The 18,404-nt window shown below is 46.2% G+C and overlaps 1 protein-coding gene across 3 annotated transcripts in view; it reads left to right on the forward strand.

Annotated features, from left to right (window-relative positions):
• The window catches only part of ERG (ERG, ETS transcription factor), a 174,958-nt gene extending 156,771 nt beyond the window's left edge, over window positions 1-18,187 (forward strand). For all 3 annotated transcript variants that reach the window (XM_006916737.1, XM_006916739.1, XM_025050208.1), the window contains 4 exons: window positions 6,471-6,539; window positions 7,141-7,197; window positions 7,854-7,901; window positions 16,943-18,187. In XM_006916737.1, the coding sequence (XP_006916799.1) occupies window positions 6,471-6,539; window positions 7,141-7,197; window positions 7,854-7,901; window positions 16,943-17,463 (695 nt within the window). In that variant the 3' untranslated portion in view covers window positions 17,464-18,187. The remainder of the gene's footprint in view (window positions 1-6,470; window positions 6,540-7,140; window positions 7,198-7,853; window positions 7,902-16,942) is intronic.
• Window positions 18,188-18,404: the final 217 nt, after the last annotated feature.

Raw genomic sequence — 18,404 nt, forward strand, 5'->3', positions numbered from 1 at the left:
TCCCTCCTCGGGGCGGAGGCACAAAACGAGAGGAGCCCCCGAACACGAGCACCCCATTCCTAGACGGCACTTCTCTCCAACCCTTACTTTACGTCTTTCCCAGGGACTGAAAAGTGCAGGTGGTTCATTTCCATGTCATTCACAAAATATATATATATATATGTATCAAGTGCCTGTTAGTGCCGAGCACGGGGTTGGGTTCCACGAATGCAAAGATGAACCAGGCTTCGGAAGGCTGGCCGGTTCATTCCTCAGGTGCGCGTGGAGCGTCCCCTCGAGCTGAGCCCGTCGCGGCGGGTGCTTAGCCAACGTGCTTCCTTAACTGTCATGTGAGAGATGTCACGGGCCACTGAATCTTGGACAAGACCCAGGGTTCAGAGTCAACTAGACTGGCCCTGTAGAAACCCACTGTGTGTGTTGAGGATGGAAACTGGAAATGCACGTTGTACTCAAGCTCTAGAGCGTTCTGCGTTTGCCGCTAGAAACTGCATCCTGGGGAAACATAGGGAGTGTAAGAAAATCACAAAATCATTTTTGTGAGCATTTTAAAAACATTTCCATCCATACCTAAAACAATAAAAGCTATCTGTAAAACATTTGGTCAGGGTTTATTCGTTCGTTCGTTTGCTTGCTTGCTTGAAGCTACCTCACAGATGCCTCTGACTGAGTTATAAACGCCAGGGATTGTGAGCTAGTGTTGAGTTGTGTCAAAACACCATGACGTTGGCCAAATGAGCTGGCATTGTCCAGTGGTCAGAGCAGCTGGTGGGGGCTGCCTGTGGCTACAGAGATAGAACAGTGGATCCTGGAGCTGCATTTTTTTGTCGTATTTTAGGATACGGTGGATTTGGAAGATCTGGCCCGTCCAGGGTTTTGAGAGGAGTGTGGCTGGGAGGGTGAAGGCTAGGTCACCATCTCTGTGTGTCAACTGAGAGAAGGTCCAGGGTGGCAAACTCAGATGCGCCCGATGTGGCTCTGAGAATGTTCTTCCTTGGGCCATCGTTTGTGTGTGACCTGGAAGAGATCACACCTCCATATTTCTATCGTCAGTAAGGTATGTTTCTGAGACTCAATTTATGTCAAAAAGAGCCTGTTTTGATGGCTGCCGCTATGATGACGAAAAGAGATGCCGATATTGGTGTCTGAGTTATAAGGAGTTGGAAGTAGGCAGAACAAGCCAGGAAACTATCTGCTGTAAGCTAGATTCAGGGCTTTGACCTTGGAGAAGAGAATTACACACGTCGGATAGAGCAGTGACCAGCCTTGAAGCAATGGTTTTGCGAGTGGGTCAGCCTATAACAGCGCAAATGGAGAACATTGGGATGGCTCGGAGGGTGTGGTCTTGCCACACCCATTCCCAAGGCTGCCGAGTCATTGGGGTGGGTGGGTGGGGGGTGTCACTGTGAATCCGACTGTCGCTGTGATCAGTGAGCATCTGACCACTCTCCGGAGAGGTGATCGTGGACGCTTTCTTTGGGAGAGGTCCTAGAGCTCTTGGGGATGGATAGAGATCCAAGTTCATGTCCCCTGCACTCTTGGTTGGCTGGGTCATGACCTTCACGTCCACTCCGTTTCTCTACTCCCACATTTATGGGAACGGAGGACTTCTCCCGCCTACCCGTGTCATCCTGCCGAGTCTCGCTTCCTAGTGCTCTGTCACCATACTTCCCACCCCACATCCCTCCCTTCCTTCCTGCGTCAAGTAGCCCAGCCCTGTCTACTGCCCCCAAGACGCCTTTTCCTCTTTGTGCGGACGGACCTCCCAGATGCATCAACCACCCCAGAGTCCCCTTCACACTTGCCTTGTCAGGCTGCTATGTCATTTCGATGTCACCCCATAGTTGGCCAAGGCCGTTTAGTGATCTTACAGATAACCACACTTACTCCTTTGTTCATGCTCACCCCTTCTCTTCCCATCTGTGGTCCTATTTGCTTTTCCAGAATTGTCCTGATTCAAAATGTACCCTCTTTCATGATCCCTTTGTTATAAATTAGCATTTAGGTCAATCTCTCCTCTGCTTTTATGAAGTGTTAGCACATAGGCATATCGCTTTACGTTCTGTTAGTTATGATCGTTATTTTATGGTGTTTCACGTGTTGCTCATGCCGTCAGTTATTGCTGTCAGAAACCCTTTCTCTATTTTCCTTGTAAGCACCCTCCTCCTTTGCTAAACACACGCCCAGAGCCATGGCCCCTTGAGGTCTCAAGTAGCACAAACAGAGACAAGTCTGACTCATAGAAACTTGCAGACTGGTTTTTGACCTTGTGATGTGCCACCCCACCCCGCCTGCCATCTTAGGAGCGGTTTGTGCGAAAGCTCTGGTGCGCGCCAAGGAGGACACTGTGCAACCCCATCCTCCCCTCCTCCATCGCCATGGCAACCCATGCATCATGATACGCATCTAGATAGTATCAAGAGACTGGAGAGGTCAGCCCGAAAGTGTAGCCTTGACTTTGAAGTTTCGGATGCTGCTCTCCAAGGGTTTCTGGGAATCTTAATGTGTTCTTCCGCTGGAGTGTGCAACTCAGTGCCATTTAGTGTCTGTCACCCGTGCTAGGGACACAGCGCAGCGAATGCGCTCACCCCTCGGGCAGGCGCCATCTAAAGCCTCTCTTTTAACAAAAGGCTAAGCACGCATTCCTTGCTTTCCGCCGACTATAATACAACCACAGAGATCTGCAGACCTAGGCGAGAAGGGGCTCCCAGACCTCCACGTCTGATAGAGGATTTTGGAAGACTTTAGGAAGATCTGGAGAAAAAAGGGGAGAGCTACTTAATTGTGTTACGGTCGACGCTAACACTTCCTTCCATTAAGCAGTGGTTTGTAGACTGGTTCTGGGCAACCCCTCTTGGTCCTTGTGTCTTTGCCACTAGCATCCAAGTTCATCGAGAGCAGGCGAGACTCATCCTTTCCCATTTGGCCCAGCCAGGGACCTCCGGAGTTGCTTTGTAAACACGGCATGGACCCTACAGAGTGAGCGTGACTCTCCCATGATTTCAGTTCTGGCCCTTTAAAAAGTAAAGTGGGTTGGTGGACGTCAAGAAGGCTAGAGGGCTTTTTTTTCAGTAAGCTCGAGAAAGGAGAATATAAAACTTGGTGACCTTAGTTCTGCAGGAAGGGCAGTGAGGATGTCATCTTGATTCGCTGCTGTCTCGGGAGGGGGCCGGTGTGGAGAGGCGTCTCATTCAGAATCAAGGACTGATCCCAGCTCCCCGTCAGTGAACGAAGGTCCTGGTGTAGAGGAGACGATGCCAGTCAAACTCTCCATTTGTAGCTTCATGTTTTGGGGTCTGGATCATGGCACATAGATCTGCCTATGAAACCCTCAGCTGCCTATTAAAATAGCTTTTATAAAGTCCTGTTTTTAAATACAGTCTTTTACAGAAAAGACAATAGCAAGACCTATGCCAGAAATCCACCTTCCCCAACACAGGAACTTCTGCCCAGCATATGATTTAATTACCTTGAGGATGAAGGTAGAAGAGAAATGGAGAGTGTATGGAAATGGCCACTAAAAATTAGATGTGAAATATATCCTTATGAAGAGTCCTCTGATCTATCAGGAAGAGACAAATAACAAACATATGTGGAGTAATAATTTTTCAAGCAGCCAATAGGGGGACTTACACTGGCTCTGTTTTGAGGGGAGCTGCCGATGGGGTTACTGCTGGTTGTCTCCTGTCTCAGCAAGGCTGAGTTTGGCAGCTCCTATGTCACCTCCCACAGGAGGGGGCTCGGTGCCCACAGCATGTGATCGGCAGCTGATAAGGAAGTACTGGACCAGAATTTTATGAACGAAAACAAACGCCTGCTTATCTTCCCTGGCAATATGTTTGTGAACATGTTAGTCATTGTTCATGTAACATCTCAGATTTGGGCTAAAAATCAGACTTGGTGTTATTTAGATTATGACTTATTTTCAGAGAAGGATGGGACATGGCTCTACACCCTAAGAAGGATTTTATGAGAGGAGAGTTTCAAAATATTTTTCTATTAGTAGTTTGGTGTTTAATTTTTTCCAGTCCTGTTTTATGAGCAATACTTTTTTGTGTTTAAAATAGTAGCGGACTAACCTACTGACACTTGCCATTAATTCCATTAGTGGTACCTCAGGTAAAACCATTCAGTCTGGAACTCTTTGCACACATTTCTCTGTATCGACACACCCAGTATTTCTGAACTCATTATCTATAGGAACAAAGATTTCTAGAAAAGAGCAGTGGAAATTGTCTAGAACAGGCTTTCTCAAAGGTCAGCATCCACCCAAGTCGCCCGGCATCTCGTTAAAACGCAGATTCTGATTCGGCATATTGGAATGAGATTCTGAGTCTCTGACAGGCTCCCAGACGTTCCCAGGTCTGGGAACCACACACTGAGAAACAAGAATCTAGAATGTATTTCTGTATTATCTTGCTTTTTCATCTGATAAACAGAAATCCCTTGCTGATGGGCCTGTCAGCTCCTGAATTGGGCTTGATGCTGTTATGATTGCCTTGCTGGTGGATTTTTCATTCTGCGACAGTTCTCAAATTGAACCTCTGGCTAACCATTTTCAGACAAAATGCAACTGGATGAGAATCCATACGCAAAGTGCTCCCAGAAACCTAAATCGAAATTAGTCAGAGAAAGATAAATAGCATATGATTTCACTTACATGCAGAATCTAAGAACGAAAAGAACAAACTAATCAAAACCAGATTCGTAAATATAGAAGCCAATCTAGGGACGGCCAGAGGGGAGTGGGTTTGGGGAGCTGGGGGAATGGGGTGAAGGGTTAAAAAAGTACAAATTAGTAGTTGGTAGATGGTCACGGGGATGGGGAGCACGGCGTAGGGAATGGAGTCAGCATTAAGGTAATGGCTGAGTTGAGGACCAGCGGAGAGAAAGAGCAATCAGGGGGATCATTTTATAAACTATATAAATGTCTGACCAGTGTATTGTATACTTGAAACTAATAATAAAATAAAATTAAAAAAAATAAAAGAAATTTTCTGCCCACGCATAGTCCCAACACCAGAAAAGTGAGACTTTGAAGAGCTGGGTGGGAAAGGTGGGTGGCCCCCAAACGCAAAAGTGCCAGCCGACGGGGAGTGGTGAGCAACGGCACAGTTTAAAAAGAAAAATGATCTGACTCAACCAGAGCTCTGGGGGGTAGGGTTTCACCGACCACACTGGGCGACATACTTGTAGCCAAACACCAAATAAATTACAGAAATTCTGTGTCGCATTTCACGTTGCATCTCATTGCTGTTCTCTTTGGGATATGAAAATAAGAGGAGATGTATCTTCTGCAACATAGTCCAGCTTTTTGAAGACTGACCCACCAAATGGCCAATTTTAAATAAGGTTAAATGATATCTTTAAAGAGAGCTTAAGACGAATTACATTGCCCTGCCCTCCAAGTGTGGTTTTGAAGTCATGTCCAGGTGTCTGGCAGCAGAATATCTGCTGAAGTATCTGGCTATGGCTTTCAGTTGGCCCAGAATTGAACTGAGACCCAACAATCCAAGAAAACATAGTTTCGAAATGGTTCTGTAATAAGATCGCAGGTAGAAATAGCTTTATGTATGCACAGTTCGAGCACGCATAAAATGTTTCTGGAAATATATATTTGAAAGAAACTTAAAGTGACTTAGACTCTTCATAATCAATAGAACTCACACCGAGGATGCAGAAGTGGTTATTAAATTTGCATATGCAAAGTGCATAGAGATTTATGGGATGAATGGCAATACATTATGAATATAGAAAAAATTATCGGCATATACTGAAGCTTTTATGATCGTTGCTGACATGTTGCAGAAACATTCCTATTTCAGTCTTGCAGTTTATTTCATGCAATTATTTTAGAGAAATTCTGAATTTGGAGAAGAAGAAAGGGTACATATTTGCATAGAAAGATAAGATTTGCATAGAAAAGACAAGATTATAAGGAGAAAGCAGGAGTGGCCAAGAGAGGCAGCTGGCAAATCCCAGGATAAGAAGGAAGTACTTGTTTTCAAGGAAGAAAAAGGAACAGGAAAGTCATTTGGTGGCTCAAAGGGCAGACCTCGAGCAAGAACTTGTCGATTCATTAAAGGTTCTGCTCTGGGTGGGTCAGCACAACAATGAAGGGATGGATACAGGTCTTCCCCGGGGGAAGGTAGGAGAAATTAGATTGTAAGAAACTGCCAGTGTGGCCGTGGCCTCTGATGATAGGAAGTCCCCTTAGAAGAGGCAGCAAGCTCTGGGAGAATCTGTCAGTGGAGGTTTTCAGATTAATGGGTAAAAATGTTAGATCAATAAAATGTACAAAAATTATAATTTGTAAATAAAACCCAAGTCTAGCGGCATCCAGGTTGAAAATTTCTTTGGATTACTGGATTTTCCTGCACAGTATTCTAAGAAACACAAAACTGAAAACATAGAAAATACCTATTATAAAAAATACATTATTGGTCTTTTAGTCAATTTGTTTGTCTTTACAGATTTACCTTATGAACCACCCAGGAGATCAGCCTGGACCGGTCACGGCCACCCCACGCCCCAGTCGAAAGGTATAACATTGACTCCCACTGCCTTGAATCCGCATGTCACGAGGCAGGGGACGACTCTTGCTGGAGTAAATAATAATTTCTGTAGCTAATCTATGCCTTTCACCACATAAAGTGTCCCGTTGGAAACAAAGCGCAGCTGATCTTTAGAGGCAATCATCCTTTCTCTATTGGGGTTATACTTCCTTCCTTAACAAAAAGAAATAACTGACATAATGTATTTCAACAAGCACCAATGCACGCCTCATGGGGGATGTGAGGACAGATTGGATCCTGAGGGATTTCCTACCTTTCGCCATGTTTAAAAGCATCCCTTGCTTGATTTCATTTTTCTAGTAGTGTCTCTATTAATTTTAGACTGTGATTCATTTTAATCCGTGTTGTAAGCCATCTCAATTTTTTTTTTTTTTTTGGTTTTGGGAAAAGTGGGGTACAATAAATTTTTCAAATAACTTAAAGTTATTTGAAAAAAATCTCTTTTTGCTTTAGCGTTTGTATTTGTTTACGTAATTGATGGAACGATGCTATGACAGCATCAAAGACTATATTAAATATATCAAATATGTCAAATATAGCTAATTTTCTTTTATTTTCGGATTTTCAGTGACTCAGCCATCTCCTTCCACAGTGCCCAAAACCGAAGACCAGCGTCCTCAGCTAGGTATGTTTCAGGATTATCTCAATGTCCATTGGCGAAGGAACAGGTTTAGCAGCTTATTTCTCAAAAGTGTCATTTTCTGAACAAAATTAATGTTACTCTGCCTTCTTTACGATTGCTTCATAGATCAAATGGGGACCAAATAATCAGTCTAGTTGATTAGGATGACTCGAGGTTTTGTTAAAACATTTCCAACATCTATACAAGAAACATGGAAAGAAACATTCCACTTGGACACCGGCTGCTTTTTTTTGTGACCTATGAACTCTTTTAATGTCACCTTACAGGCCACGTGCAGCAAAATCAGCCAAGTCCCAAGCAAAACGCAGTGGCCGGTTGCCATTGCCCGTGCTCTGAGCGACACAGCCAACGTGGCACTGGGGACTTAACATACGTTTGCCCTATTTACATCCTGGGATGGAGGGGCACTGGGCTGGGCGTCAGGAGTCCCAGGCCAAATCTGAGCTTGGCCACCAACAGAAACGGCTCTCAGATCCCATGTGACATCTCATACAGGAAGTGGTGCTAGTGACTCTGGTGTGGGGGACGTTTCCAGTTCTGAAATCTGAAAACACAAGGGGGTCAGCACTGTGCCTGCAGGGACGTCATACCAGTCACGACTATGTCTTTGGAATTTGACGCTTTTCTCTTTGCCGTAGACCCTTATCAGATTCTTGGACCCACGAGTAGCCGCCTTGCGAATCCAGGTGAGATACTGCTGATGATTTTGCTCTTGCAAAGTTACCTTTTGGGCGTGTGTGGTTGTTTTGAAAAATCAACTTGCATTGGTGAGAAATCCCTTCAACTGAACAAATTTCAGTTTCAGGTCCCCCTAGATTATTTGCCTAAATGGAAAAAAAAAACATGAGTCGAGTTATGAATTAAAATTCTAGCTTCAGCAAAAGGCATTAGTACCTGATCCAAGCTGTGTGAGTTTCTTGGGGTAGTGTAACAAAGTACCACGGACGGGGCCCTTACACAACAAACATTTTCTTGTCTCCGAGTTCTGGAGGACAGAAGTTCAAAATCAAGGTGTCAGGTGCCGGTGGAGTTAGTTTCTTCTGGGAGCCATGGAGGAAAGACCTGTTCTAGAAGGTGGCTTGTAGACGCCCACCTTCTGCCTGTGTCTCTTCACACGGCTTCCCTCTGTGAGTCTGCGTGTGTGAATGATCGTGTCGGATCAGCGTCCACCCTGATAACCTCACTTTCATTCGATTACTTCCATAAAGACCCCATTTCCAAATAAGGAAATAGTTCACATTCTCAAGTTCCAGGGAGCCATGACTCCAACATGTGAATTTGGGGAAGACACAATTCAAGCCATCACACAAGCAGATAAAATAACATTTTGAAGAGGAGAACAGTAATTATAACCGTAAGACATCAAATTTCGCATCATCTTCATTGAATGGTCTGTTTCTCAACTGAGATGCTGGAAGAGAGTGCCGATTCTTAATCGGCCCATTTGTAACCTGTACCTTGCCAAGGATTATCACCTGTCATCCCATTTCATTGCCCACCAAATTGTTTTATTTGTTTGTATTCAGATCTGAGCCAGCTGTGCTGGCTTCCACTTGAGAAATTCACAGCACATGCTGCATATTCTCAACAGTAAATTCAAATGCCAAGATGTCACAGGCATCTTGTAAGTACGAGCTGGAATGTGTATTTCCTAAACATTGAGGCCAAAATAGGGTTGGAAATGGAAAAATTCAGATTCAATCAGGGTTTATCCCCACAGGGACTCTATACTTTGAGAACATGAAATACTGTTATTGAGTGTCTGCCATCTTTGACATTATATTTTAGTGAATATTAAATAATTCAGCAAATATTCTTTAAGCATCTCAGCCATGAGAAGGGATTGTTTTGTTTACCCTGGGGCCTGGACCAGGCACTCAATAATTATTTGTTGAATAAGTAAATGCAAGGAATAACAAGACACCACCTGTGACTCTCAAGTAGCTTACATTTTGGTGGACAAATGGATGTAGGTAATTACAACTCTGTCTAAACTACTTAGCCAGTTTCTTCTCTCTCACATGAGATCCACCTGGTGGCCATGTCTCCTGGGTCTGTGGTCCCTCCTCACGCCTGTGGTCAGCTTTCCATGTGCAGCGGCCTCCATAATCATTCAAATAAAAGTGTTTACTGTGTTTTGAGACGATGATCATCAGTCCTGCTTCAGGACCACTGGTCTGGCAGTGACGTTCAGGACAGATTAGAAAGAGAAGCATGGAGGCTGAAACGCTCTGGGAACATCAATACGGTAGTGTGAGATCACGCTCAGGTAGCTCCCACCCCATGTAATGCCTGGCCAAGCGCTATGTCTGTGGTCCTGTGTCATAGCGGCCCCAGGAGACCATGATCCTACAGAAGAGGAATCGGAGGTCCTGAGAAATTAGATAACTTTTCCTGGGCCACACAGCCAATAAGAAGGGAGGCCAGATGTGAACCCTGCTTCTCTGCCTGCAAAGTCTGTTTTCATTCACTTTCCCTAAACTGCCCCTGCGTGAGCACGGGGGAAGAGGGAGGTCTTGGAGGATGGGGCCCAAGGGAAAAGAAAGGAAGGGCTTGCTGTTCATTTTAACAACTGTTCAGGTGCGTAGGCTGGGTCTGAGGGCAGGGAGGAAGGGGAGGAAGGTGTCAGGTGTGCCAAACAAGACCAAACTGGCCTTTGCACTCACACAAGCTAGCTAATGAAATACATGTCCACGCCATATTGTCACAGCTCAGAGGTGTGGCTTGGTTGGACAATGGGGTCGAAGAGAGTGGCTGGGCCCAAGGCAGAGCATCTGTTGTGCCCAGCAGCTGAGGATGCCCGCTGTGGCTAGAGGGACCTGGGGTAGGGCCCAAGGAGACTGTAAACCATCGCCAGCCTGCAAGAACATCTCAGTACCTAGTGGGTCAGCAACCCTCACGCCGTGAGGGAAGGACAGCCCTCTGCTACTGACACCCTCTCCGTGGGCCTGGGGAAAGTGGCAGCATCCGCTTCTTCTCTGAAAACACAGATTTACCTCACGTGGTGTGTAATGAATCAGGCCTTCTCCCCGTCCATCCTTAGGCCACGTGGGTGTGTTCGCATGGCCTTTGCCCCGATACCAGAATGTCTTATCTTTCTATTCGTGAGAATGCTTCTTCCCGTTTGATTCTATTATTCTGTTCTCTGATCAATAAATCATCGTTTAAAATTGCTGCTTCTGCTCTTTACACAAAGCAAATTCTTTTTGATCACTTTAAATGGAAAGGTGACCGCGTGCAGTGTGAACGCGGCATCTAGACACCTCCCTCCCAGATATCCACCTGGCATTTCTCCTTCTGAGAAAAGCATGTCCCTGTGACATTATGTCGTGGATCCTATACAAGCGACGCAGCTCCTTTATGTCCGTCCCGTCAGAATGGCTGAGCATTTCACGTGGCTCCTCAAATGAACCAAAATCACCTTTCCATGAAAGACCTTTCTCAGATGTTTGCAGTGGCTCCCTTGATGCTAACTGCATTGTCTTGCATGGTGGGCATGAAAACGCATCCTGCTTCCTGCAAAACCACAGCCCAGTGGTTTTTTGCTTTTTATTAGAAGGTAGGCATGTCCAGTCTTCCCCTGGGAACCTACCAAGCTCCAGGCCCAGCGAGGGGACAACCTGGGAAGGACCTGAGAGGACTGTGGAGGTGTGCGTAGCACCAGGCCGGAACGCGGCGGTTCAGGCAGTGACTCACTTTATTAGGAGGTAGGCATGTCCAGTCTTCCCCTGGGAATTTTTAGGGATATTTTGCTCTTTGTTAGAAGGGATATTTTGCTCTTTGTTAGAAGGTAGGCATGTCCAGTCTTCCCCTGGGGACCTACCAAGCTCCGGGCCCAGCGAGGGGACACCCTGGGAAGGACCTGAGAGGACCGTGGAGGTGTGCGTAGAACCAGGCCGGAACGCGGCGGTTCAGGCAGTGACTCAGGGTCAAAGCCTGGAGCAGGGTTCCAGCCCTCACTGGCCTTGGGCAGGGTTCGTCACCCTACCTCTCCGGGCTCCAATTTTCTCATCTCTACGATGAGCGATCACATGATCCTTGGGGGCTGGGGGTGGAGGTGGTAGGGACTCAATAAACGCATGTCAAGCGTTGAGAACAGGGTCTGGCACGTAGTAAGCTTTCAGTGACTATCGCCCAGCTCTGGGCCAGGCACGGATCCTGCTTTAAACTCGGGTTTTCAGCCCAAACCGATCATGGTCAGAGCGTTCACCTGCTGAGTTCATCCTCACAGTGACGCTGCAGGATCGTGTCCTTCCCATCACCCCCATTTTGCAGATAAGTTCAACGAGACACAGAGAGCTGGGGGAGCCGCCCAGGGCGCCATACGTGGCAGAGCCAGGAAGCAGCCAAGGAAGTCCTAATACCACAGTAGAGCTTCCAGCCACCATACGCCCTGCCCTCCAACAAGTCCTGTCTGAGCCACACGCAGCCCGGCAGAGCCTGCCACCAGACACATGCCTGCTGCCTTGATCCTCACTGCTGGAGGCTACAGGCTGTGCGCGCAGGTTTTACTGCCTCACCCCCAGCCACTGTAGGAAGTGGCCCCAAATGACTGCCACTGTGCTGCTTGCTGGGCCCCTCTCTCCCCTTTACTACTTTGTCCCTGTGTCAGCTGGCACCACAGCGTCTCGCCCTGGGATGTGCCTCCTGCTTCACCCACAGCTGCCACGTCCCTCCCAGCCCCGCTTTTCTCTGGGGTTTATAAACCGTTTAGATGTTTTGCCCTTTTTTGCTCAGTCTGCACCTCTCTGCTACCTTGTTTCTCTTCTGTGATCGCATGAGGAGACCACTTGCCTCTGAAAAATTCAAAGTCTGCCTTTCACCCTCTTCCAGGCCTCGCCTCAGTCCCCTTCATCCCACTGGGCTCTCCCTAGGCAGGCCGCCCGCATCTTTGATCTCCCCCACTGCCCGACCCTAGACAAAACGGGGACCTAGCGAGCTGCCCCTCGCCAGTGCTGCCAGGTTGTCATCAAGGGAGAAAACGAGGCGCGAAGGGTTTTACTGAAGGAGGTGGTTCATGAGGTGGAGCTGGCGATGCTGGTCGGGCGGAGATCCTGTCTCGTAAGTGTCTCCTGTGCTGGTCGGTTTGGCCAGTAAGCGACTCAGGCCATTCGTAGGCTTCCGAAACCTTAGGTGTTCTTGTTTTGGAAGCCCTGGTCCCGTATTCTAAAATGCACCTTTATTGCACAGTAAATGATACTGTTTTGACAGTAAAACAAGAATTCAGTAGATTGCTCTTGAAATTCTGTGGCCGTGAGTAAGTCATTTCATTTACCGTTGATCGTGATTTCTCAGCAACCATGGTGCATCCCTGAGAATTCTGCAGTGAGAAAATCTTTATACTGAGAATACGACAGATTTTGTGATGAATGTTAAGCTTTAACAATAAGCTTGACATAATGTTACCTTTTGTAACAGTACACTTAACAATGGATTTATTAAAATAGGTCCAAAGATGTCTTATTTATCAAAACGAACTGGAAAAATCTGTCTACTTTGTTTTTTTCTTTTTGATAATTTTTTATTTTTATTTTTATATTAGTTCCATGTATTCGGCATAGTGATTAGACATTTATATACCTTACAAAGTGATTGTCCCCCTAAGTCTAATACCCCCTTGCAACACACGGTTATTACAATATTATTGACTATATTCCCTCTGCTGTACTTTACATCCCTGTGACTATTTTGTAACTGCCAATTTATACTTCTCACTCCCTTCCCCTTTTTCACTCACTCCCAACTCCCCTCCCATCACAATGTGTCTATGAGTTTGTTTCCGTTTTGTCTGTTTGTTCCTTTTTCACTCACTCCCAACTCCCCTCCCATCACGTGTCTATGAGTTTGTTTCCGTTTTGTCTGTTTGTTTATTTTGTTCTTTAGAGTCCACGTGTAAGTGAAATCATGTGGTTTCTGTCTTTCTCTGTCTGACTTACACGCTCTGCCCTCTAGGACCACCCACGTTGCTGCAGATGGCAAGATTTCATCGTCTATGTGCCACCTCTTTATCCATTCATCTCTCCGTGGCCACGTGGGTCTTGTTTTCTTACCCATTCAGCCACCCTGTGTCTTTTGTTTGGAGAATTTAATGCACTTACATTTAAAGTAATTATCGATAGGTCTACAGTGATTGCCATTTTATTATTTATATTTTTTATCTTTTCTTCCCCTCCTCCCCCTCATTCTCTTTCTTCATTCAGCATTTCTTGTGATTCTGGCTTGCCGGCGATGAACTCCTTTAGTTTTTTCCTGTCTGGGAGATTGTTTACCTGTCCTTCGATTCGAAATGACAGCCTTGCTGGGTAGAGTAATCTTGGATGTAGTTGCTTGGTTTTCATCACGTGGCATATTTTCTGCCGATCCCTTCTGTCCTGCAAAGTTTCTGTTGAGAAATCGCCTGATGGTTTATGGAAGCTCCCTGTGGGTAACTAACTAGCTGCCTTTCTCTTGCTGCTTTTAAGATTCTCTCTTTGTCTTTAAGCTTTGGCATTTCCATTATGACGTGTCTTGGTGTGGGCTTCTTTGTGTTCATCTTGTTTGGGACTCTCTGTGCGTCTTAGACTTGTATGTCTGTTTCCTTTGCCAGGTTAGGGAAGTTTTCTGTCATTATTTCTTCCAATAGATTCTCAATTCCTTGCTCTCTCTCTTCTCCTTCGGGCGCCCCTATGATGTGAATGTTGGTATGCTTGATGTTGTCTCACTGGCCCCTTAGACTATCCTCATTTTGGGGGGATCCTTTTTTCTTTTTGCTGTTCTGATTGGGTATTTCCTGCTACCTTCTCTTCCAAATCTTTGATTTGATCCTCTGCTTCATCTGATCTACTATTGATTCCATCTAATGTAGTCTTTATTTCAATTAATGTATTCTTCATTTCCGACCGATTCTTTTTCGTGGTTTCTATCTCCATGTTTGTGTTTTTTGTCACTTGGTTGAAGTTCTCACTGAGATCACTGAGCATCCTGATAACCAGTGTTGCGAACTCTGCATCCGGGAGATCGCCTGTCTCCATTTTGTTTAGTTCTTTTTCTGGAGCTTCGTTCTGTTCTTTCATGTGGGACATGTTGCTCTGTCTCCCATCTCGGCTGCCTCCCTGTGTTTGTTTCTGTGTATTAGGTAGGGCTACTGTGTCTCCCAGCCTTGGTAGAGTGGCCTTATGTAGTAGGTGTCCTTTGGAGCCCAGCGGCATAGTCTACCTGGTTACCTGAGCTCCAGGTGTGTCCCTCGTGTGGATTGCGTGTGCCCCCTATTGTATTTGATCCTTGATTAATGTTGGCATGTCAATGAGAGGACCTGACCCTCAGCTGATTGGCTGTGAGGACTGGCCGTGACTGTAATGGAGAAGCTGCTGGAAGGCTGACCCCACAGACATAATGTTCTATTTTATAAACATTAATTGATTTTACATTTACGATGTGTCCTCAGATTTAGAAGCTGATGAATTTCGTTTACGGATCTCTCATGCCCAGAGACGCTGGGAACGCTCAGAGGCCTGAGTCCCGTGTCTCACAGGCTAATGGATAAAATGGTCGAGTGAGAAATGTTCATTGGTGCTTTGAGCTTTGAGTTTCTAGCCATGGATTTAGGTTCCCGACTTCTTAGTTCTTCAGAAGCCAGAGAGAGATGAGGCTGCTTTTGTCTACTCTTTTTCTGTCACACACATTTATAAAGGAAATGGCCCAGGGACAAATTCCTAAGAGGCAATGCCAAGGTTTGACGAAACACTGAGTATTATTCGGTCTGTTCAGGAAGGTCTGTGTATTTATACAAAGTCCGTGAAATTGCTCTCTCTATGAGAGGAAAGTGACGATGAATATTTTTAAACAATTCTGCGTGTTTGTATCGATGCATATGTTTGACCGATAAATCAAAAATCCATGTTTTTCTCTATTCCCAGGTCATATGTGGAATTTTTTTCAAGTATTTATTCGTTGGTTACAATATATATACTAAAACCATATGGTTCTCTCATACCATTCTTCGTGTTTTTTAAAATGCATATTAATGAAACGTTGGGGGCAGCAAAAATTGATTGAGAACAGTTTGAATACGTAGTCCCGAAAAGCGAAGGCCTCCATCGTGACGAACTACAAGCTGTTAATACATTTCAAATGTGTTGCTAGACAGAAAATGATAATTTTCCAGAACATATTCGGCAAAGGCTGACCTTTCTCACGATGCTATTGTATGGATGAATTCACAAACACACTCATTTCCATGGATCCAACATGGAAACGAGGATTCAGGAGTTAGACAATTTATCATTTATATACTAGGGAGCTAACGGTGAGGATTTAGTGAAAAACAAATTTATAATTGATTTTTCCATTACATCAGTCCTCTGAATAGTTGCAGTTAAGGTTACTTTAATCATTTTATCACATCTGTTGATTCGTACTGATAGTATAATAAAAGGCGATCTCTTTGATAATGAGCCTGAGGCAGCGCTGGAGCTGACATCCAGGCGGTAAGACCCGCCCGTTACCCATTTTTAGAGCGCCTGAGGTCTGTTGGACACAGCTTAGCCTCTCCTGGTACTCACTGTTCCCACTATTTACACACTTCTCTTCTTGAGGGAGCCACGTGTCATTTTCGAGTGCTGTAGCAGAGTGGCTTGATTTACCTCTGAATTTAATAAAACATAAAAGCCACATCTATGTGCCTCCGATGGGATCAGGAAAATTCTGGAGGTGCACACCCCGTTCAGCGAGCTCCCCTGGACTGAGTCGGGTGTTTTCTGCCTGCCACAGGGCCTCACAGACACTCATTGTTACACGTTTTCTTCTGGAAACTTCCGAACACAGTTGGCATTGTAGCTCAGGGGCAAGACAGGGATTTCCCTGACGATGAGTTTGCCCAGATACTGGAAATAGGAGATTTGGGTTGAAAGAGAGCCAGCTTTTTTCTACACTTCCTCATTTGGAGTGGGTTAATTCTGTTCTAGGAAAAGTTTTGACAGGATCACCTTCTGAGTGCCAGCAAACTGTTATGTTAGAAATAACGGTGTTTACTTCCATTCTCTATTTTTTTCCATTAACTTTTTAGAAGTTCATTTCCTAAATCTGACTTTTATTATTTCGCTTGACCTAGCCAACATAAATGGTATTAAGTCATTGTTGCCATCAAAATAATGGCACACTTTGCCTCACAAAATAGGAAAAATAAGCCCTTCCGTCTCCCCAAACGTTGACCTGGCCGTCCTTCTGAGGAAGTCAGAAACGGATGGAAGCAAATGTGCCCCATATGAATTCTTTGCATTTTGTAAAGGGCTTGAGTCTCTGGATCGGCCTAGGAGGTACCAGGGATCATCACCTTAGGTCAGGTCCCCAAGACGCAGAGTTTGGGATAACGGTGCTTGCGCAAGTGGGCAGCTAAGGGTATGTTCACAGGAGAGAGGGGATGAGGAAGCAGGACGGTCTGATCCCGAGGGGACAGCATCACAGAGTTGGTACCTGCTTGAAGCAAGGGGGCCAGTCACCGGTACCCTCTGCCAGTCCGTCTGGCCGTGGGCTATTTGGGGTGGGTGAGGCAGCTCCTGACCAGCCAAGGGCGGTTCCTGGAGAACCGGAGGAAGGCTGACGGACAAGAGCAGCCGGCGCCCTAGGCGGCTGAGGGGTAGGCGCTCAGGCTGGCAAAGGGGAGCTGAGCAGGACACCCAGAGCACCCAGCTCTGTCACTGAGGAAAGAACGTGTTCTCACGGGTGCCCTGTGTCCTTTCCTCCTCATTAGGGAGCGGGCAGATCCAGCTGTGGCAGTTTCTCCTGGAGCTCCTGTCTGACAGCTCAAACTCCAACTGCATCACCTGGGAAGGCACCAACGGGGAATTCAAGATGACAGATCCCGATGAGGTGGCCCGGCGTTGGGGAGAGCGGAAAAGCAAACCCAACATGAACTACGATAAACTCAGCCGCGCCCTCCGCTACTACTACGACAAAAACATCATGACCAAAGTCCACGGGAAGCGCTACGCCTACAAGTTCGACTTCCACGGCATCGCCCAGGCCCTCCAGCCCCACCCTCCAGAGTCGTCCCTCTACAAGTACCCCTCGGACCTCCCGTACATGGGCTCCTACCATGCCCACCCACAGAAGATGAACTTTGTGGCTCCCCACCCTCCCGCCCTACCTGTGACATCGTCCAGTTTTTTTGCCGCCCCCAACCCGTACTGGAATTCACCCACCGGAGGAATATACCCTAACACCAGGCTTCCGGCCAGCCATATGCCTTCCCATCTGGGCACTTACTACTAAAGATCCAGGAGAGGCCTTTCCCAACAACGTACACTCACCGATAAATTGCCACAAACTCTATTGGAGAACAGAGATCAAAAGTGCCTCGAGGGGAATGGAAAAAAAACATGACTGGGGCTGGGGAAGGAAGCCAGGGAAGAAATCCAAAGACGCTTAGCGGGAGGGAATTACTGAACTATTACGACAGAAATGGAGAGGATGCTCAACATGTAATGGATATGGACATTTCATGTGTGGACCAACCTTGTAAAAGACATTGTAAGTAGGAGTATGAAGTGATAAGGACAAAGTGCCAAAGAAAGTGGTCTTAACGAAGTGTATGCACTCTAGCGTTAGAGTTTGGGATTAAACTGAAGCAATACAGAAAACACAGTCTTGACACCTAACATACCGTTTAGAATGCCATTTTAAGGAAAACTACCTGTATTGAAAAAGAGAAACATATCAAAAAAAAAAAAAAAGAAAGAAAAAAGAAAAAAAAGAAAGACGAGACTGTGCAACAGGCATTGATACGGAACTCATCGGCGTCTGCCGTTTTGTGTGAAATCCAGGCCATCTGTGGGATGGAGAACTGTCAGCTCTCTGAGACCGCGCAGATGACCCAAAGTTCCCAACCCCTCACAGTGTCACAGGAACCAGGAGCCGGATGGTGGGACTGAGAACGTGCGTAGAGAGTGAGCGAGAGGTGGTCGGCCGAGGGCCGGAGGAGGGAGCAGAGGAGGAGATGTGAGGACCGGGCAGGATGGGGGCCGCGGGGGCCGCGTCGTGGGACCCGAGTGAGGTCGAACGCAGTCAGCGTTAACGCCCAATCTGGCGTTACCGGGAAGGACACGGCGGAGTGGAGGGAGGGGACGTGGTAGAATTCAGACACAAAAACATGCATCTCTTTTTTTGTTTGTTTGTTTGTTTGTCAAAAGAAAATTTTAACTGGAATTGTCCGA

Source organism: Pteropus alecto, unplaced genomic scaffold, assembly GCF_000325575.1.
Source record: "Pteropus alecto unplaced genomic scaffold, ASM32557v1 scaffold97, whole genome shotgun sequence".
NCBI classification, from domain to species: domain Eukaryota; kingdom Metazoa; phylum Chordata; class Mammalia; order Chiroptera; family Pteropodidae; genus Pteropus; species Pteropus alecto.